Below are 22719 nucleotides of genomic sequence, written 5' to 3'. Positions count from 1 at the left end.
GCCTTGGACATCCTAGTCATTTACTTAAAAAGCTACCCATTTACTTCTGAGATGTTCGCACTGAGTGCCTACCCTGTTGTAGTTTTGGTTTACATGCCAAATCTTCCACTTGGGCCGTTATCCTTACCCAGTTTGAACTGTATCCATTGGCACACGCTGTTGGGTTTTCCTGAGGGAGGTCACCTAGAACACTAGTATTCTGACATTCCCTTTCCTCTGCAGGAGTGAAGAGGAGTAAATATGCCTGCTGGCCAGTGCAGCTTGAACTCATGGCCTGAGACTCAGACACTTTCAGGGACCCCTGGGACCAGCTATAACATAGCCCACAAATTAAAAGACAGAAAATATACCGTGGGAAAATGCTGGGCCGATCTAAGCAGAGACTCAATAGCAGTAGGGCATTTTAGAGATGGAAGGATGTCCTCCTTCCTCATTTTTCAAATGAGGAAACTGAGGCTTTAGGAGGTCACAGAATGAAATTGGAAGTTTGCTTTGATGTTCCATCAATTACCCCAATGCCTGTGCTATATAGGAGGTCCAGGGAAAGACAGTGTCTGAAGGATGATGAGGAGACTTCTAGACTACATTAAACAGTGCCATCCCTGCTGGATCGCAAGCCACACTCTTCCCCAGACAATAAACTGAGGGTATTGACTCCTTCTTCCTCCTGCCTCCTCTTGGGATTGTGATGGTGAGAGGAACTTGGCATTTTACCTGATCAGTTTTGGAAACATGGCCTGCCAGAGAATTCAGAAGTTCAGTTTGGCAGATGCCTTCCTCCAGAATCAAGTGATGTGATCAATTATTATTAAATTTATGAGGTTTTCTTCTCTCTCTCCTCCCTCCCTCCCTCCCTCTCCCTCTCCCTCTCCCTCTCCCTCTCCCTCTCCCTCTCCCTCTCCTTTCCTTTCCTTTCCTTTCCTTTCCTTTCCTTTCCTTTCCTTTCCTTTCCTTTCCTTTCCTTTCCTTTCCTTTCCTTTCCTTTCCTTTCCTTTCCTTTCCTTTCCTTTCCTTTCTTCCTTCCTTCCTTCCTTCCTTCCTTCCTTCCTTCCTTCTTTCCTTCCTTCCTTCCTTCCTTCCTTCCTTCCTTCCTTCCTTCCTTCCTTCCAGTATTATTTTTTAAACTTGTTTCTGATGACCTCTTAATCTTCAATGACATTTCTGATGTCACAGATAATATCAGTTTTTAAGACCTTCAGTATGCAGAGGTGCTGAGCTTGTCCTTCTGAAATTCTTCCGGGGTCAGTTTGCCTTGTGGTCAAGGTCCAGGAAATGAGAATATTTCCAACTCACTGGGGATTATCTTGGCCTTGAGCAGAAGTAGCATCTGAATCATTACCTAAGAGAGCTTTGTAGATTGTCACAGTTGGCAGCCTCGGGACTTGAGCTAATCCTGGAAATTCTTTCACTTCCCAGAAAGAAGGTTCCACAAGGTCAGGCTGAGGTCCTCAGGGAGAGCAGATGGAATAGAGCTTGCAACTAGTTGCTTTTACAGCTGGACTTGAAGATAAATAAAATTACACACACACCCCTTTTTTTGGATCATCAAGCTTTGGTTTTCAGGAGATATCTGTTCTTTACTCTTTTTTCTTTTTTCTGTATGTGAAGGAGGAAAAAGGAATATGGTACACTGTAATCACTGAAATAAAAGCAAGTAAACTTGTTGACTCAGTTCCCATGGTGAGTGCAAGGAAGCCAGGCCAATAGAAACACCCGAGATATTACAAAAATGTGTTTCTTTCTGGCAGCTGCACAGTCGATCCTTTATATCCAGGCACTGTAATCGGCCCATCACCCAAAGCTCTTTCCAAGGCCATTATTCTGGTTGCGGGGGCTGCTGCTTCTACAAACAAATGTTGATTTTGCTAAATGTGCTCTCTCTCCAGCTCTGTTTGTGGCAACAAAGAGTATCAAAGCATCACTGAGGAAAAGAACATGTAAAATATCAGAAAGATAAAATACTCAAGGCTTTCTAAAGGCTCAGGGGTGTCTGGCTCATGCAGCACATTATAAACAAGCCACCTGTAAAACCAATTTTAATTAACTTGAAGGCACATCAATGTTAGTTCATTAAAATGAAATTCCGTTGAAATGGAAAACTGCCCCTACAGGGTACATTACAGCATTATTTGCATGGGTTTGGGGTTTGGCAAGTGAATTCTGTATTTAGAAAAATCAAAGCAAACCCTGTTTCTTTGGGGTCTTCTTATGCTTTGAGACACTTATCATGGGTCCCTTGGAATGTAGGGGGTGCCCCTGGGTAGGGCCCAGGCCCAGCTCAATGTTGTTGACCAATTCTTCTTTCCATGATTCTTCCAGCCTTCTCCCTTCCTGCTTCCTGCTCCTTGCCTGTCTCCATCTCTCCTTAGTCCTTGGCCTTGATGCCCTCGGACTACCTCTTCCATTTTCCACCCCACACTGACGGACTTGATCCCCATGATCATTTGGGTGGACCATGGATGACAGAGAACACAAAGAGATAAGGATGCTATTTCAGGTTTACCAAGAGAAATGAAGTCCAGGTCGTCACACAGAGCTGGTGAAAAATACAACCCCTCTTTGGGAACTCTCACTTCACTGGTTATCTGAGAGCTGGAAGGGACTTTAAAGATCCTCTCATCAAACCCTCTCCTTTTCTTGGGTCCTGGGACTCAGGGGTGAAGTGACTTGTCCGAACCAGTTAAGGCCATCAAGTGGGGCTTCTCTATCTCTACTCCTGCCCTTCCCCCTCCGGCCAGGGCCCAGTGCTGGGGACCTGTTGATTACCACACAGCCCACAGGGAGAAAATCCCGCCCTGTCAGCAGAGTGGCTAGACGAGCTGACACAGGACATGTGCACATTTGGAGTCAAGAGTGGGGTTTAGTTCCAGTTCTGCCTCTGCTGTGCTGGCCACCGAGTCCCTTCTTCCTTTGTCTAGTTCCCCCGTTGGTTGGTAATGAGGAGATAATGAACCTTTCCACCTATCAGGCTCACTTGAGTGTTATAAAGAATAATGAGGTGATATTTGTAAAGTGCTCTGAGCAGCCGGGAAGGAGGAGGGGTGGGCTCCGTAAAAGCGTTCTTCGCTGCAAGCACTTATCCCTGGAGCTGGGGAACAATAGCGGAGAGAAGAACACTCGGAAATGAATCCCAGGGACCAGCCCTGCTTTGAATTTCGGAGGAGGATTAGTGGGGACCTGATAGGTATTGCACGGCTCCAGTTTCTTTAGTGTAGTCAAAGTAGGAACGGTAATTACATTCCTCTGTGGCGGATTCAGCGGGGTTTCAATTGGGATGTCAGAGTGTCCTTGTCCTCTATTCTCAGGCCCAGGCTGTGTTAGGTTGTGATTGTTCGAGCCTGGGGCATCTTCTGTCCCCCGGGGACTCTCCCCAGGAACTGCACAGAGTGATTTCTCGGCTGTGGCTGGGCCGCAGTTTATAAGGTTGATGGGGGGGGGGGGGGGGGGAATTCTGCATCTAAAGCGGCCGGGGAGCAATTTGGATGCAGCAGGGAAATGAAAGGCGAGGTCTTCATTGTGGCTGATCTTTTCCTGTGCTGCTCCTGGGAATTTCCTCAGTCACTCAGATGCACATGCAGCACAAAGTGTGGGGCTTGGTGGCCATTGCGACAGCCTCTGCCACAGGGGATGGAGGCTTAGCCCAGGTGCAGGTAAACCTGCTAGGTCACTAACTATATTTAGAGCCACCTTTGAACTTCCCTCCCTCCCACTGAGCGTTAGGTGGGGGCCTGAGAAATGACATGCGGGAAGGTTTCAAATGACTGTCCTGATGAAGGATCTGTTTCCCCAAACTCACCTCCCCACGCCCCCTGTTTCTAGATCCTCAGCCCAAAGTTCAGTCCAGTCTCTGTCATTTTCGGGGTCAGGGAAGCAGAGAGGGGAAATCGGAACTGGAGAAATGTTCTGGGCTGTGCAGCCCTCTGAGGGCCACGGGGCAGTGAGCCGGGGAGAGAGTGGCTCCCTCCTCAGTGGGCAGGAGCAGGGGAATGTTATCATCATCCTCTCCAGGGTGTAGGGAGAAGTCAAGAGGTCATCTGGAACCAAAATGTTCGAGATCAAAGTCATAGTGAGGAAATTACACTGATTTCATCTTTGCCCCCTGAAGTTTATGGGCCTCTTTGAAATCACTGCTTCCTCAAGCCTTCCCCCTCTGCTGAGTCGTCAGGCTCCCTGTGCAGGGCCCGAGGGGCTTCCCCCTCCTAGGACGCCGGAGGGTCACTCTGTGTGACTTGTGAGTCTCCCGGAACATCCTCCAGGTTGGCGCAGCTACAGGCAGTGAGCCCGAAAGCGGTGCACCCAGATCCTGTCCCGAGCACACGCGTCCCCGTATGCCCTTGGCCTGCGCCTCGGGCCCCGCCTTCCATCCCGTGTTCGGGAGAAGCCCCACGTTGAACTCAGCACCTCTTTGGGGCTGACTCAGGCCTCTGGATTCCTTCCTGAGTCTGCCACAACTCATTTTGTGTTTCCTCAGCAAATCTCTTCTCTGTTCTGGGACTCCGTGAAGTCACATGGGATTTACATGGCAGGATCCTCTGACCTCTTTCAAGGCCCCCAAGTTTTTGTTTATTGTAGTTCGAAAGTCTCAGTCCTCCCAAAGCATTTGGTGTGTTTTCTTCATGTTCCTCTACCAAGGTATCTCTTTTGCCCCAGACGTGCCTCCCCAGTGTATTTTCAGGGGAGGATGCGGACACCCCGGGCCCCAGTGCCTGTCCTCCCCATCACCTCTGCCGGGCAAAGACCAGCGCTGGGCGGACCTCCGGGTGGCCGGGGGAGAAGGCTTGGGAGCCCCTGCGCCCCACTGCCCTTCCCTTGTGGCCACAGCTGCTCGCCCTCCCGGCCCCTCGCTGCTCCTTTTCTCAGGGAGCCTCCACACCAGTGCCCAGCGAGCCTCTGGGAACCAGGTCTGTCCCCTGCTCGGGCCTCGGCTCCCCACACTAGAACATTCAGGCGTCAGTGGGAAACAGCTAGATCTGTCAGCACCGGCCCTTTCTTCCAGGCTTTGAGGGCCACATTCTCCACGGCCATCTGTTCCCTTTCACCTCTCGGACAATGTTGCTTTTTAAAGCCAGCGATTCTTCCTCCTTTATCCCCTCCTCGCCCGCCCTCCCCGCCCCCTTCTGCGCTCCCAGCCTTTCCCCCTCACCGCTCTTTCTTCCCAACCCTCTGAAATCAGCCTCTCCTAAGAGAAAACGTGCCCTCTTCTACACAAAACTGTTTTGTGACCACTATGGGGTTTTGAGTTTTTATTTTTAAACTTTTTGAAGTCAGAGTTTGTTACTTTTAAAGTTTGTGATTGTCTGGGGGGGGGGTATTCTTTTGATAGGGAGGGGAGAGGGAGGATGGAAACCTTGTCAGTCAAGCACAACGAAAACACAGAATACTAATGCTTTAGGTCCTTCTGGCCGGCACTTATTTGCCTCTTTCAAGAAGGAGCCCTCCCTCCCTTCCCTGATGATCAGAGCAAGGAAATTCTGAAACCCAGAGGTTTTGCCGCCATTTCTTCTCTGATTATTTTGTTGTTGCTGCTGTGCTGTTTTTCATTAGGAGCTGGGTCACAACGACACGGGAACAGCGGTCCCTCGCTCTTACATACAGCTGTGCGCAGAGGTGCAGAGCAGGCAGGAGGCCCCGCTGTTTCCGAGCAAAGCAGTAGGTCCTGAGGCTCGAGGAGTGTATGTGAAAGGGCTTTCGTCCCAGTGCCGACCCGTGACCAATGTGTGACCTGAGCAATGTCACTTTCCTTAATAACAGCGATGATAAAACCTCCCGCTTAAAAAAACGCTGAATACATGACTCTTCTGTTTGTACCATTACTGTTTTATAAACAAGATGAGTCTATGGCAGTGGTCGGCAAACTGCGGCTCGGGAGCCACATGCGGCTCGCAAGCCGCGGTTTGCCGCTCTGTTGACTAATGAGTTTGCCGACCACTGGGATAGGGGCTTAAATCACAAGGAACAACAACAGCCTGTAATTATTGGAATCGACAGTCTAGGTCAGTGGTCAGCAAACTCATTAGTCAACAGAGCGGCAAACCGCGGCTTGTGAGCCGCATGTGGCTCGCGAGCCGCAGTTTGCCAACCACTGGTCTATGGTAATATCTTGAAAACTTTATGGGCCATACTTGGCTAAGGACATTACAATAATCCACTCAGATGTACGTACAGTGCAAAACCTCAGACTCAGCTGTTGACATGGGAAGTCCGCTAGAACAAGGACTCCCAGCCTTGGCTGCTTGTCAGAATCACGGGAAAGCTGGAGCACAGGCTCCGGGGCCCCGCGGCCAGGGTTTGAGTCCTGTCTCCATCACTTACTCGCTGTACAAATGGGGATAAGGTTTCATCATCTGTAAAATAAGGGCGATAATAGCGTCCGACTTCATCTCGTTGTTGAGATGATTAAGAGATGTTTAGCACGGAAAGCACCTGGAACCGTTTCGGGCCACACTGAAGTTGGTGCGTGTAAATGTTCACTGTGATTATTGTCCCCCTTCCCGTCCCCCAGACACATTACAGATGAGAAAATGGCCTCGCTGGCTTCTCGTGGGGCCCTGCTGGCTCCATCCCATGTACCCTCTGCTCATTTTTCATTGCAGAGCTCACATTGATACATGGAAGAATGTAATTTTCAGTGGGGTTGTAATGATGATTAACATAGCAATTCTACTTAGAAATGTCATAAAATACAGAAACACCCTAAAATGTAAAAAGGGTAAATAATCATGCACTTCTGGTGAAGAAGGTGAACCAGATGTGGGGATTAGAGTCATAGAAGGAAAAGTCATGACTGCATGATTTTGGCAACTGAGGTTCTTTTACGTGTTTTCAGTTGGAAATCCACAGAACCTGATTTATTTCTCTTTGGTATCAATTTCTAGAAGCCTATCACATGACGAAGCGTTTCCCAACAACAGGGAGAGGACATCATTCACGTACGCTTTCCTAGACAGGCACAGGTGGCTCTGAATGAGAAACTGAATATTACAATTTAACGAGGAAAAGAAATGAGCATCGAGAGGGTGTAGTGAGGGGGGCTCCCAGAGTTTTCCCTCCCAGAGAAAGAAAGAGACAAACGGTCATTCTTGTCATGCTTTCTAAATGGCTGAGAGAAACAGTGAAAGAAGCAACTAGGCAGGCGGCTGGGTTCAAATTCTGGCTCAGCCACTTGCTGGGTGACCTTCAAGCAGTCACTCACTTTCTCTGCAGCTCAGCTTCCTTCCCTGGGAAATTGGTAGGATAATGGTACCTCCCTCATAGAGATAATGTATGTAAGGTATTGAGCCCAGTGCCTGGAACTTACTAATTATCCCAGAATGTTACCCCATAATTCTTTGCTGTGATGTCCTGTATCATCTGACGTCTGAGATGTGGGACAAGTCACACCAAGTTGGTGGTCTTGATCACTCTGTGGAATCTAATCATTTGCAGTAAACCCATAGTTCTTTCCCATTTCTACATAAACAGTGGCCTTCAAGGAAGAAGGAAATTGCTTTGCTCAGGAACTCATATTTCACAGATGTGTACTGACTGCCTGCTGCCACCAAACCAGTTCCCCCAATTAAAATAACCCTGTTAGGATCAGCATATTTTGTTCATCATTTCCCTCTCCTGCCATGAGGCTGCTGCCTGAAGTACGTGGCTGTACCGCTGGGGATCCAGACACTCTTGCAAAGAACACTTGAGGAAGTGAAAGTTCTCTCCACACCCTGGCAATCTGCACATCACTCAGCCCTGGCAGCTTGTGATCGGGGGCCACTGGGAATTCCTGTCACACACAGAGTTTTCCCGCCTCAGTGCCTCCAGTTTGTTGTGAGCCTTATGTTGGTGTGATGGCCGTGGGATATCCCTCATGTGATATGCCCACACGTGTGTGCACACCCCAAAAAGGGAAAAAGAAGGGCAGCAGTTTCTCTTAGCCTTGATTCAGTTTCTCTTAGCTTCAGAGTTCAGGGAAATACACACTGAACTGAAGAAACTCGGCAGCCAAGCTGAATTCACTAGTTTGGGAAAAGAAACCCGAAGAACCTTTGGCAACGTAGGTGCTGAGGACACTGGGATTGCCTCACCGAACTATCAACAGTCTACTTCTTACCCCCACCCCCACCTCCTGCTCAGAGCCTTCAGGGGCAACAAACATATGTGATGCCAGCATTCCACTCCCTCCCACACCTGAGCGCATCCTGATTCCTATCGTGATCATCCCACTTCCCAAAGGGGTGCTTGATATGGGGCTGGAGGAAAGCACAACCATAAACCTTACACTCTGTGCAAGGTGATAATTAAAAGCATTCTCACAATGAGGTGACCTGTGATGCCAAGAGGGAGACAGCTGGGACAGCAGAAAGCTGTAGAATGCCTGGGCCCAGGCCCCACCCAGCTCTGCCTCTGACCAGGTGGGTACCGGGTGTCAGGTCACCACTTTGTCATGGACCGGGAATGGTGGTTACACCGCTGTTGCGGATGGAGGGAGGCAATATGTGTCACTGTACTTAAAGTTGCATTCATCAGGTGCACGTGAGTACTCTGGAGTTTTCCAAGCCCCTTGGGGCTTCTAGCTTCTGTCCCCCTTTATTCTCTTCTCTCCTTCACTTACACGCTGTTCCTGTTGTCACTAAAGAAACAAAGGGAAGCTTGAACTCCGAAAGCTGAGCTATGTTTGGCGTCTAGAAGAAATGCAGGTCACGGATGCTGACTGAGGAGCCTTAATGAGGGTCTGCGCCTGAGCGGGGGCCTGGGCTCCATCACCAGTCCTGTCCTGTTTCATGGCACCGGCTATGAGCTGCCCCTTCTCCACTTTGGGAATTAGGGTTTTGGGTGGTTCCTCTAAGAACAACTCCAACCAGATGAGTTAAGGCATTTCTAAAGGGCATTTATATCTTTCTCCCCCTTCCCCTTGGGAAGTAGGGTGAGGGATAACGTCAGCTGATAGGAGCCAACAACTGGGCCAAAGGCATTCACCAGAATGGTGTCTTCCATGATGACCAGGGTGCGGAGCCACATCACAAGGTGAAGGTGGAGATTTCCCAACACAGATGTGCCCAGGACAGTACACGGACCATCCGTGGGGGCTGAGAAGCAAAACAGCAAATGCCTAATGCATGAGTTTTTTCAAACTTGGGGGTATGTAAGAATCACCTAGGAGAGCAGATTCCTGGGCCTCATCCCTCAGAGATTCTGATTCATTAGTGGGATTGGGGGCAAGGATTTTGCATTTTTTAAAGGAAACCTGGTGATTCTGATGCATAAAGACACGTATGAAACACTGCCTCAGGAATTTCTCCAGCGAGCCCATCCCTTGTCCTGATTTCATACAGAGACCCAGGTCATCTCCTAGGGTAGGCCAACCTACTTAACAAAAAATAGTTTAAACACACATAAAAGTTCCAAGGGAAGTTTAATGAACTCCCATATACCTTTCACCTAGATTGTTAACATTTTGCCACATTTTTTTCTCTCTCATATTATTGTTATCTGTTTTATAATATTAATTTATTATTATTATCTTTGCTGAATCATTTGAGTCAGTTTTAGACAACATAACCCTTCATCCCCAAATATTTTAGCATTTATCTCCTAAGAACAAGAACTTCTCTTACATAACCACAATACAATGATCTCACCCAGGAAATCCACGCTGGTATAATACTGTTACTAATATCAGCCTTCATCAAACTTTGCCAGGTGCCCCAGTAATGTCCTTTTAGCAATTTTGCGGTTGTTGCTTGTGTTGTTGTTGTGTGTGTGTGTATCCAGGATCCATTCTAGAATTAGACATTGCATTTAGTTGAAATGTCTTTTTGTGTTAATTATATATTAAGCCACTGATGTTTTTCACAGAAGTGTTTTTCTTCAGGAACAGATTTCCTGAAGATAAACAAGAGCATTCCGCTCTGGCCGGATGGCTCAGTTGGTTGCAGCATCCACCAAAAGGTTGCAGGTTGGATTCCTGGTTAGGAAGGCACATAGCTAGGTTGTGGGTTCGATACCCAGTGCGGGTACATACGGGAGGCAACCGATCAATGTTTCTCACATTGATGTTTCTCTTTTTCTCCCTTTCTCTCTAAAATGAATAAACAAACAAAAAACCCACTGCATTTCTTTTTCCTTTCTGTCCCTATTACTTGCAAAGAGCCAGCAATCTAGGGCCAGCCCGGAGCCTGGCAGATGTGCCTGGGCCCAGCTCTGCGCAGCCAAGGCCGTGGGAAGGACCTTGTCTCGGCCCTGGTTTGCCTGGTGCTGATTTCCCAAAGGCAACCCCATGACTGTTAGTGTCCCTTTGCTCTTCAGTCCCTTTGCTATCACCTGCCCGACTCACTGTATAGGCCGGTTCCTTGGATGTGTAAAGCTACCAAATAGTCCTTCACTGTAATTTAACACCAAGAAAGGATGTGCCACTTTTTACTCTTCCCAGCTTTTTCCAAAGGCAGTTGGCTGAATGCACACATCTGAGCGGGATTTTTCCCCCAGCTTTTTCCAAAGGCAGTTGGCTGAATGCACACATCTGAGTGGGATTTTTCCCCCAGCAGCCAAAACAATAAACAATCTGAAATCAGAATAAGATACTTATCAGAGTAAGTATTTCTTCTGCTTCTGCCAGAAAGAAAAAAAAAAGTTACTTGAAAAAAATCTAATGGTCATAAAATGAGATGATGACCTTGTGGGAACCCAGCTGCCTCTGGGTCTACAAAGGGAGCAGAAAAGCAGAGGTCCTACCTTGATGGCCGATTGGCACAATCGGAGGACTTCGCTTGCCCACAGTGAGCAGATGGAACACACTGTTGTGGGGAAAAACCTGTTTCACATAAGCATCTCCTTAGCCTATATTCAGTGAAGCCTACGTTCAAAAAGACAATGCCACAGATTCCCTGAAATGGTTGGGTTTTTGTTTTCTTTATTTTATTTTCTAGTATTTACTTAAGGATAGTTGGTGTTTTCTCTAGTGAGCGAATTTATTTTTAATTAAAGAGTTCTTTTCAAAGGTTGGAGACCTAGCTGCTGGTCACCATTCAGGGTTCTCCCCTCCCCGCAAATAGAAGGTAGTGAGCTGGAGGAAAGCTGTCTCATTGGAAAAAGGATTCGGAAGCATAACCTCCTGGGGAGTGTTGGAAGTTGAGCCAGGTAGGGAGGAAATTGCTTCCTTCTATTCAGATAACCTAGTTCAAGCCTATTGTTTTCCTAACTGTCTTTGAAGACATTCATGGTTGTCACTGCAAACATAGTGAAGTCATATGCAGTATCCCCTGTGGGGCTTTTGGTTGATAAATGAGACAAGTCTAGACTGACCATGTATTGTAGGGTGAGCATCCTCGTGCTGATTTGGGACATTTGCTACATGGTGTCTCTGTAGGGCTACCATACGTCTTGGTTTGCCCAGAACAGTCCTGACTTATCTGTTACCCCAATATAATTATTAAAATGCCCCAGTTTCATTGTCAAAAGTGGCCTTATTGGATGATAACTTGTACAACCACTGTAAGACTCTGGGAAAGTTAAAGTATTTTCTTCCCCCCACAACAGCCAACCGAGTTGTTTCAGCGGTTTGTGCTGGTGCATTCCAGTCTTTATCCCAGTGATTAGCTCACTGTTTCTACCTTTGGCTGTGGGGGAATAATCCATCTCTGACTCTGGCATTCCAAAACTTCTGATTGCCCCACCTTTTCTCATCTTCTTCACATTTCTTACCTTCCTCAGTAACGAGTTTTATTGAGACTTGGATCGGCCTAGGTGTGTTGTGTAAGACTCTGAACTGTATTCACCTCTTTCACCTCTAGCCACGAGACCCTGGGAATGAAACTTCCCACTTTACCAAAGTGAAGGAGCTTTATTCTTCACCCGGCAAATGCCTTCCTCAGTGGGCAGCTGATATTGAGGCAGTTATTATGTGGTTTTATGCCTCAGATCCTTTATTTGTAAATCCAAAAGAAGACTAATAGCTTTAAAGTATTTTGAGAATCTCAAAGCTCTGAAGATTATAAATAACAAAAGATTTTTTTTTTCTCATCTAAAATGGCAGCACAGTCTGCGGTTACTTGTTTAATAGATAGCGTGTGGTCCCTGGACCATTTGCAGCTGATGGGTTTTTCCAGTGCTCTATTTATAGAGCTAGGTCAGAAATATCACTTCCGTTGGAACTTGACCTACAGACCATTGTCAATTTTAGAGGCCCAAGGAAGTACAGGGCACTAAATACAGCTGGTTCATGGGTTCAGTTAGTGAACCACAAGCCCCCAAGGAAATTAATTTTGCTGGAGGATAGATGTGTGAGCCTATGTGATGTGATACCTTTGCCCTGTGGCCTCATGGAGTTTGTAGGTCGTCTTGAATGCTTCTTCTAGAAATAGCCTTTGCTAGGCAGTCTTCCTCTCTCTTTTATTCCTCACTTGCCCTTTTTAGCACTGGTTGCTGAAATTCTGTTTTTCTGCATCACATAGAATAAGAGCTAATGACCCACTAGCAGAGGTAGTCCAAGATACTCTGGGAAATTTGGGGGAAAGCAGATCTAAATATTTCCCCCTGTCATCTTTCTATTGGGGCTCACTGAGATTCTCCGTCCCCTCCCCAGTTCAAATGAATGACTCAACATAAAACATATGCTGTAGCTCAGCAACTTCCATGGGCCTGGGTTTAAACAGGAGAAACTGAATTTTGTGGATGATAATCCCCTTTTAATCTCTGCTCTCTCACTCAGACTCCCATCTTTAAGCTTCGTTATTATGAAGTTGTGTTTGCTGGGACTTGGCCACAACTTATGATTTACCCATCAGAAGGTTTTAGTGGGTAGGACGGACTAAGAAACAGCCTCATCTGGAGAGAAATCTGCTCCCAGGGAAAGAACCACACGTCCATACTCTCTTCAGGCTAAATGGGTGCTGGGTAGATCATAGCCGTTCCAAATTAGCACATAGAGTAGAGAAGCGATTTTCAACCAGAGTGCTGCAAGAATTTTTAAAACATGCAGTACCTGACTACTTAGTCAGGGGCACTGGCCTCTTTTCCCTTAGATTGTCAAATAAAAAAATGATAACAGCCAACTCCACAATAGCCGTCCAGTGTGAATGCCCTGTCTTGAACCATAAATACATAGGTCCTATAATAGAGTTGCATCCTAATGGTCACGTCACATAATAAGGTTGCATCTGATTGGTTAATTCTTGGTACCAGAAATCTTTATATACAAGTATAGGCACCTAATTTTTCAAAAAGTCACTTTGGAACAAAAAAAAAATTAGGTAATTACTATTACTTTAAATTATTTTTTGGAGATCAATCAAAATTATACCTATTTTTTTTGTCCAATTGGCAAATATATATATATTGGTGTGCCACAGAATTTTATTAATAAGTTTATGTGTGCCATGAGATTAAAAAAATAAAAGGTTGAAAATCACTGGCGTAGAGCGTTCTCAAACTTCCTGGAAAAAGGGGGGTCCAGAATGAGGAGCTGTTTTCTTGTCATCAAAATACCATAGATTCAAAGTTCTTAGTACAGGCAGGAACTTTTGAGAACATTTTGAACAACCATTTCTTATCATGGATGAGGAGGAAACTGAGGCTCAGAGAAGTAAAAAACAAAAAAAACTGGTCATTACCAAGGCCTACTCTAATGTTCATTGTTACCGCCTCTCCTTCCTCCACCTGGTCTCACTAAAAGCCCACATTTAAGTCAGAAGTAGAACTCCAGGGTCCCGACTCCTAGCCAGCAGCTGCCCATATGCTATTGTGCGCTTTGTAGAACATGCTTTAGAGCGTGAAGACAAGAGATAAGAAGGAGAATGTCAGTTCCAGTGGTAACATACCACCTCCTTCCCTTTCAGTTCTCAAAATATTTTTCTTTTTTTTTTTAATTTCCTCTTTCTAGTCTCAATAAGGTGCCTTTCATCTGAAGGGATAGGAGGGACCCAATGTCCAGAATATCCAGCCTCTTAGGCCATGAACTTTCCTTCCCCCGTGTTCCTATTCTGGGAGTAACTGCTTTGTTTACACTTTAATTTATTTCAACATGGAAAAGCCTATTCTTTTAAAGTTGACCTTTTGCTGCACAGCAGACACTTTTATGTTAGGTATTGGAGATTCAGTTTGACCTCCTAGAAATGCTAAGCCACAGAAGTCATAAATTGAAATGTTTTCACAGAAGCTTTTTTTCGTTGAAGGCTCCCCATGCTGACACGGGTTGGTACCAGAGGCCCATTACCTTGTTGGAAATCAAGGCTACATAGCAACCTGATTATCCTCCTCCAGTCTGATTGCACAAGACTCCACACCCTGTGTGTACAGCGCAGAGAAAGCTCCTTGCCTTGTGAGAAATGCGTCTTCGTAACCTACGCCCACTCCTAAGGAGTGGGGAATTGGATCCAAAAGATAGCGTGTAGTTATGAAAAAGATTCCAGAATCCAAATCCTGTTGTTTTAACCAGTTCATTACTGAGCTTTATGAGCTTGCCTTATTATTAGCAGAATAAACAATGTAGAAGATGATGATTAAACTTATTTTCTTCCCAGATTCCATCTATAGTGTTTGATCATCATTGTTTCTGTCATTCATATATACCAAGTATCTTCATCTAAAGGTCACCAGGAACCTTTGGTTGCCTGGGGGCAAGAATTATTATTCACATTTTACAGATGGGTAAGCAAACACAGAAGGAGAACATGCTTTGACTTACCTAAAAGAGTCTCTGAGAGAGTAGGGAATGAATGTTCCCACAGTCTTTTTTATAGAGACCTGACTTCACAGTAAATCAATTACATTTCTCTCCATAGTGCATTGAGATACTTCTGCAGGCTCAACTGGTGACAGTGAAAAATCCCCAATAATGAAAATACTTTTAAAACCCAGTTCGTTTATTTGATTTTTTAATTTGTGTTGAAATCAACCTAATTCCAGTACAATGAAGTCATGTTGCCTTGGCAGGTCTAAATATCAGTCATCAAAGAGGAGGGAGGGAGAGAGCACCCCAATTTTCAGAACTTCCACTTAAAATGAGCACAGAGAAGACTCACTTATCTATTTCCTGACCAATTAGGTCATTGGGCCGGAAATCGCCTTTTCTGAAAAGCCAGTAAGCAGATTCCTTCTACCTTAATTTCCCCATGAACAGCAATAATGATCATTTAAACCAGCCCTCACACGAGAATGCTTGAAAGTTAACAGACATGAGACCACTGAGTTTTCCAGTTGAAAAAAAAAAGTTATAAATTGATAGTAACTGACAGCTTCCTCACTTCCCTTTCTCCCAATTCTCTCTCAAGTGTTTCCACCACCTAAAACCACCCTTCAATTGTTTTCCCATGCTTGAGACTCCGTTAAGTGAAATAACTTGCTAATCCCAATCAGATTGTTAAATCTTCAACCAGCGAGGGTCAGCTTTAGGTCAACTGTGAGCATGAGTCCAGCTGTGGGCCAGTTGAGCCAGGTGAAACACCTTGCCAAGCCAGGCCTGCATAGCTCTCTGGAACCCCTTGCTCTGGGTATCACTGTGCATCAGGAAAGCTGAGTGTGGAGTCCAAGGAGCACGCAGAGTTGAGATGAGTGGTACGATGCTCCCAACACCCCCCTTGAGTGTCTTCCCCAAGACGGGCCTTCAGGCCCTTCCTAGGGGCCCTCCTGGCTGGCAGAGCAGCAGGCTATTCGACACCAGGAGCAGGAGAAAGCTAAATGGAGAAGAGGTTACAATTCTGTCAGCCTGGTTTGCAACGCTGGCTCTGTCATTAACCAACCATGTGACCTTGGGATAGTTACTTAGTCTCTCATAGACTTGCTCTGTCAATAGGAACCATATTATCTATCTCATAGAGTGGTTGTGAGGATGTAAAAAGATGGAACGAAGATATGAAACTCAAACAAGACATGAAGGGCTCCCTATATAAAGGGCTTACCTAGTGCTTAGCATATGGTACCTTAAAAATATTGTCTTTTATTATTAACTTTCAAGGCCTTGCTGTTATTGCACTTGTAGGTGGGTCAGTGTCGGTAGCACTCCTGGAAATTTACCTCCTCCAGCTCTCTCGCTCAGGGTTTTCTCTGGAAACTTTTCCATGGGCATTTGCACTCATGGCCCTTAGGACCTGAACTTGCCTGTCTAAAAACCAGCAAAGCATATGGTACTTTTAAATGCTGTTTAGGAACATGGAATTCTCTCAATAGTGACTACTGGCCCAATGTGGCTCTGATTTCTGAAAACATCTTCTGGACCTGGGACACTCTTACAGTTTTATTACCAAGAACATTTTTGAGTGCTTCCCTCATTAGCGTCTTCTAGTGATTCACATGTAGCCTTTCCCTGGCAAACTCGAAAACTCAGCCTCTCCTATCACGTAGCAGGCATCTACGCAACAAGCTTCTAGAGTTTGCTTGAAAAAGGTACACCATTAATTTTAGCTGAAGCAAGATAGAATTAAGAATATAGATCTGCTAAAACAAATACATCACATGGTTCAATGTTTAGTAAGAATAACTTATTAACTATTTATCTAACCAGTATTTATTAAACATCCTGTGTCTCAGACCTTGTGTTAAGTGATTCAGGCATACTAGCATGAATCAGACATGGATTTGGTCCTCTTGAAATATACACTCGGGGAGAGAAGTAAAGCACACAAGTAGCATACCACAGGATAGAAAGTGGCAGTAACATGAGAGAGTGTAAGTTTTTAGGGGTTTAGATATGAGGATCAGGGAAGTGGTATGGAGAATAATGTGTGGACATAGAGGCATTCCAGGTGTAGAGGGGCCATGGAGAAGAAGTGATAAGTTGGGACAAAAATCTACATGAAGTGGAATGGAGTGGAAAGGCAGTGTGGGCATAGGCTGAAGAGCCTTGAATGCCAATCTTGGGAATTTAGAACTCTTTGAAGGTACATGGGGGCTATACAAGGTATTTGAGCATGCTGATCGTGAATGCAGGGTGGCGTGCTTAGCTGTGTGCTTAGGGAGACCAATCGGGCCAGAGAACAGAGGATGGGCTTTTATAAGGAAGGCCTGCCAGTAGCGTGGAGACCAGGTAAAAAGCTATGGCACTCGTCCCAGGTGGAAGCTCATGTGGGTCTGATCTAAGGTTGGGGTAGGAGAGAATGGAGGTTCGGGAAGGATGCAGGTGAGGGTTTACAGTCAAACCAATAGGGCTTTACAATTTATTGGACGTGAGGAGCATGAGAGAAGGAACTTAAAAATGGAACTCAGGTTTCAAACCAGATTAAAAGGAAGGCCAAAGACAAGGACAATGAAAGAGGAGTGCGTCTCTATGGGGAGATATGAGCTTTATTGGAAGATAAGGAATTTATGGTGCTAAAATTCATTACGTCAGGCTTACAGTTCTTGTGGTTCAAAACAGAGGACAGGTGCTGAGACAAGTCAGGGACTGAGACAAGGGCTGAGGAATCATCCGTGTGGAGCAGACATTGCCAGCTTGGTGGGAGTGAGTCATATCTGGTGCATATGCATACTTATTGTGTGTTTAAAACAAATAACTAAAACAACATTAAAAATCAGGAGATTGTACTTAAAATATTGATTTCTGGCTTCTCTTTTAAAAATCAAAAGATGTGGCTAACTATGAACTCAAATTGACACAAGATATCAGCAGTCAGAGCTGATCAGGGCTTCCCCCTTGAGGTCCTGGATGAATTCCCTAATTCACCACAGTTGCCTGGGGCTGGGGCTGGAGCTGGGGCAGGAAAGAAGGGCTGGAGGCTTATGGTTAAGGGTCTAGGGCAGGCGTCCTCAAACTACGGCCTGCGGGCCACATGCGGCCGGCCGAGGACATTTATCCAGCCCGCTGGGTGCCGCTGCCTGTCCTGCTTAGCAGCCGACTCGTCCCGGGCCCGCAGTGCGCATAGGAATTTGTTCATAGTTTTTTTTAAAAAAAACTATAGTCCGGCTTTCCAATGGTCTGAGGGACAGTGAACTGGCCCCCTGTTTAAAAAGTTTGAGGACCCATGGTCTAGGGCTTACGTTTGGGGTGATGAAGTGTCCTAGAGTTTGATTGTGGCAATGGTTGAACAATTCTGCATGTAGTAAAAACCATTGCACTTTAAGTGGGTGGTTTGTATGATGTGTGAATTATCTCAATAGAGCTGTTTCATAAAAATGCAAAAAGAGAAAAATCAGTTGCTCAAGCCCTGGCCGTGTTGGTGTACTTACAGCAGAAAACATTTCTCTGTTAATGTGTCTCTATCAAGAAAGGAAAGACAGACTGAGATTTTTAAAAGAAAAATGGAAGAGTGTACATCTATTTTGTTGCAGTAAAGAATTTCTACGTGTTACAATCAAACACCTGGCCTCTGTATTAATTTATTTCCTAGCCACTGAAGGCACTTAGGTATTAGGAAGAATTTTGGACATGGCCAGCTCTCTGCAGTCCACCCACTAAGAAGAAGAGGCCAGACTATTGGATGTCAAAGGAGGGGGAAGCTTTGTCAACTGCTGACAAGAAGTCAGGGAGGTTGAGGACTGAGAAGTCAGGAAATTGCAAGGCACCATCCAGGGAGAGAGCTTACAATGGTGGGGCCAGAGAGGACTACAGGCGCAGATGACCAAGTATGCTCAGGAGTTAGTACTTTATCCTCAGGCACAAAGGGTAAAAGACCAGAATTCCTCCCCTGGCCCAGGCCAAACATGGGCACAGGCGTCAGAGGCAACTAGATATGACAGCAAAGGCTGGCGGCTAGAGGATGGAACCTATTAGCCTGCCTGTGAGAAAGAAGAAGAGGAGGCGAGCAGAATAGATGTCAAGAGGCACCGAGAAGTTCTGGAGGTGGAAGACAGCAGCTGAAATACAACTTGGGGGAAACTAGAGTTTGCTTCAGATCCTCCCCTTTTAGGAACGTCTTAGGTGGTAAAAGAATGTTTCTCTTGGGATAAGAATGTCTAATACAGAGATATGAAATTGTGAGATCTTCCAGATTCCTCTTCCAGGTGTGTGTGGGGGGGAGGGGGGGCGGATTTGGAAGGGAAAAGGAATTTTATATGCATATGCCACCATTTCTATATTGATAAGGAACACTGAGTTAAAATACTTATCAAGCCAAAAACGTTTTACAACTCTATTGAACTAAGACTATTTCATAACCAGCTCTTACTCTATATAGTAGCATTTCGCCTTTCTACGATGGATGTTGAGTGGCTTGATTTAGTATTAGCAGTGGTTCCAAATTACCTTGCAGTGAGACCTCTTATTGCTGTGTAACTCTGTTACCTTTAGCCTGTATTGGTCACTTTCTCTGAGGCTGAAGGAAACTCATGCTGGCTTTTATTTTTGGTCTCAAATTCTTTAACCCCTCTCCTTCTCTAATTCACCAGCTTCGGTGGTCTTGAACTGAGCCTCCATGTGCTCTAAGTAATGAGCAATGACTGGACTTTTGTGAAACACCATCACAAGAAAGGGCATCAAGATCATAGCTATGTTCTGTTCTGTTTCAGGCCCTTCTGGATCCAGCTGTGTGACAGCTGCACTAGGCAACACCTGGAGCCACAGTGTGAACACACGGCTGATTTTCCAAAGCCTTGGTTCAGAGAGAAGACAGGTGAGTGCTTTGACATTGTTCATGATTGTCAAGGTCATGTTGTCTATCCTGGCCCAACACAGGGCGTAGGGAAAAATAAAACAAAAAGCACCCCTAACTGCCCCCAACAGCAGTAAAATGAAGTGGGGACACAAGTCACTTACAGGAAAAAAACTGTAAGTATAGACCCAAGAGAGTTTGCATGGTGGCCAATAGCTTGTAAGTGACCTGATGGTAGCCAATAGCTTGTAAGTGACCAAGGTATACACCTCTAGGGATCTCAGGTTCTCTATCAGTAAAGGGTGAATGATCACCCTTTTGGTCAAGCACTAGGTCATTCATATACAAATTAAAAAGTGATGGTGCTTTTTCTTGAGATGAATGTGCTTTGAAAACCTTAGGCCAGGCAGACCTTGCCAAGTGAATAACTGTTCTCCAGGTCCTGGGTACTTTTACATCAACTCATAGCCAGTAGTTTAAAGGACTGGGTGATGCTAGAGAGCTCTGTGAAAGGATGCTGCCTCTAAGAGCTCCCTGTTGGTGGGTTCTGTCCTGGCCTCAAATGAGGATTTCCCCCTCACCCAGAAGAGTTCATTTCTACCCCTTCTTCATCTTCCCTTCACCCCCTAAGAAAGGACCGCCACTGTCTGACCTTTTGGAAAGATGCCTCCTAATTAGGAAATTTCTTCTTCCTGATGGCTAACTTCAGCTTCATCCTGTGTAGACCAGGTTCCACCACGACATCCTCTGCACACAGGAGGAGAGGGAAACCAGGGTGATTATTCTGATGTAATGGATGGGGCAGAATGCAGAACCCACATTTGCCCATTTTGCTAAATATATAACAAATCCAAGTCATTAATTGAAGAGGCATGAAATGTTACGCTCGCTGGTGGCCCTTCCCAGAGGGGGTGGTGGGAAGGGCGTGTGGCCCTTTACCTGCATTCGGTGAACTGGCTCTTTTTCAGGGAGTCATGAATCATCCAAAACAGACAGGAGCCCTTGCCTGTTCCAGACATAGCTTTCTGAGTGCTCTTGGTTACAGACCAGAGGACTCCTCTTGGTTTACTCGGACTATGTAAATAGTGTTCCAGCTGAGGACTGAGTCAGCTGTGTTCTGAGGCGATGGAGCTGCTTGTTTTCATTCCGGGGAGCATTCTTGAGTTTTCAGGCCCTGGCGTGCTCATTGCCTCCATGAGGCCTTTTCTCTGATAACTCAAGTTTCCTGGGTTCTGCATCCATTTCTTTTCAGTAGAATGCATTCAAAAATGTTCCTGTAGGACCTAATGACCTTAGGTTTGTACCCCAGGTTATAAGTGTTATTAAATAAACCCTGCTTGCAGCTCTCAGGCATGTCTCTAAGGAATGTCAAGCTCTGTTCCCTGGACTCCTTGAGGAAGCAGGGTCCTGTGGGTCAGTGTTGATTCGGTCATTTTCATGGATCCTTAACCCCACTCCTTGAAAACTTTTGTACTTTATCTCTGTTTTAGATGTTAGATGACACACACACTGATTTTGTGATTCAGTCTATTTTACATGGTATTGTGGGTTCCAGGCTCCCAGATTCTAGTTTTACTAATTCTAGTTAGTGTTTATCCTATATAATAAAAGCCTAATATGCTAAGTGTTTGGTCATCTAGTTGGCCGTTCAACCAATCAAAGCGTAATATGCTAATGATATGCTAAGGCTGCTCAACTGCTCGCTATCATGTGCACTGACCACCAGGGGGCAGAGGCTCCGACTGGTAGCTTAGCTTGCTGCTGGGGTCCAGCCAATCGGGACTGAGCAAGATGAGCCGGACATGCCCTGGAGCCCTCCCACAGTCCCTCCCCGGCCACGATTATGCACTGGTGGGGTCCCTTGGCCTGGCCTGCACCCTTTCACAATCTGGGACCCCTCGGGGGATGTCAGAGAGCCGGTTTTGGCCCAACAGCAGAAAGACCAGTTGCTATGACATGCACTGGCCACCAGGGGGCAGACACTCAACTCAGGAGCTGCCCCTGGTGATCAGTGCACTCCCACAGGGGGAGCGCCACTCAGCCAGAAGCCGGGCTCACGGCTGGTGAGTACAGCAGTGGTGGCGGGAGCCTCTCCTGCCTCTGTGGCAGCGCTAAGGATGTCCAACTGACAGCTTAGGCCCGCTCTCCATGGGCCTAAGCCATCAGTCAGACATCCCCCAAAGGCTCCCAGACTGCAAGAGGGTGCAGGCCGGGCTGAGGGACCTCCTGCCCCTGAGTGCATGAATTTTGTGCACTGGGCCTCTAGTTAGTAAATAAAGAAGTTAGAGCCACATTTTTTTCATTTGTTTTATTAAATTAACCAGTCATCTCTATTTTGTTAGTGTCAACAGGAAGTAGATAGTAGAACAAATGCTATTATTCTGTGTCTCTTTGGTGACTGGAACATTTTGGTGGCTGTTGGTTCTTGGGTCATAAGGTCAATTGTAGGCCACTGGTTATGAAAAGAACCCGGATCAAAGCGTGGATAGATCAGTGACAGCCTACCAGCTCATATACCATTTACAGGGGTCCATGGTATTATCTTAATCTATAAAGGACATTGCTAATCAATCATTGCTAATCAATCAAGAGCAGAGTTAAATGCTTTTGAATCATGTTTCAAACAATAATGAAAATTTAAAGTAAAATACGACCAGTGTTAAAATGGCCAGCACAGGCCAAAGAACGTATGCTTAATTTATCTACAGAAATGTGTGTGCCTTTGGGGACCAGTTATTCCGTTTGTGGCCTGATAAGTAGGATAAAGTTTAATATAGAAAACACACCTTGACCTGATGCCCTGATCTCAGCTCACCAGAGGGTGTGCTTAGTGATTCATGGAGCCTTTCCTGTGGTCCTACTTCATGACAAAGTAGAGGAGCCCCGTGAAGACACACCTTTTCTGGAATATGTGCTTTTAAGGTGATTGCTCCAAATAATACCTCTTATAACACCACTTAGTAGGAGGACATGCCTAGATCATTCCATAGACAGATATGAACACCAGCTCCTATGGGAAATTACAGGTAGAGCTTTTGTTTTTTTATTCTTTTTCTTTCTCTCAATGCGCGAGCAGAAGCCACAAGCCAAGGGATCAAGGTTATGGAATGAAGGTTACGTTTTATCCCGTTTCTATGACATTGAGCTCTGCACCAGGGCTCAGATGTGAGGCTTAGTCTGAGCTCAGAGGCTGAAAGGGGTCAGGGCACGCTGAGCAGACCGG

At 45.8% G+C, this 22719-nt stretch overlaps 1 protein-coding gene across 3 annotated transcripts in view; it reads left to right on the top strand.

Annotated features, from left to right (window-relative positions):
- RAD51B (RAD51 paralog B) overlaps positions 1–22719 on the top strand; it is a 545220-nt gene that overhangs the window by 472940 nt on the left and 49561 nt on the right. For all 3 annotated transcript variants that reach the window (XM_080666682.1, XM_080666681.1, XM_080666683.1), the window contains one exon: positions 19414–19517. In XM_080666682.1, the coding sequence (XP_080522808.1) occupies positions 19414–19517 (104 nt within the window). The remainder of the gene's footprint in view (positions 1–19413; positions 19518–22719) is intronic.

This window comes from Plecotus auritus (genome assembly GCF_963455305.1).
Source record: "Plecotus auritus genome assembly, chromosome: 1".
Lineage (NCBI taxonomy): Eukaryota > Metazoa > Chordata > Mammalia > Chiroptera > Vespertilionidae > Plecotus > Plecotus auritus.
This window is presented reverse-complemented; position numbering and strand designations above follow the sequence as displayed.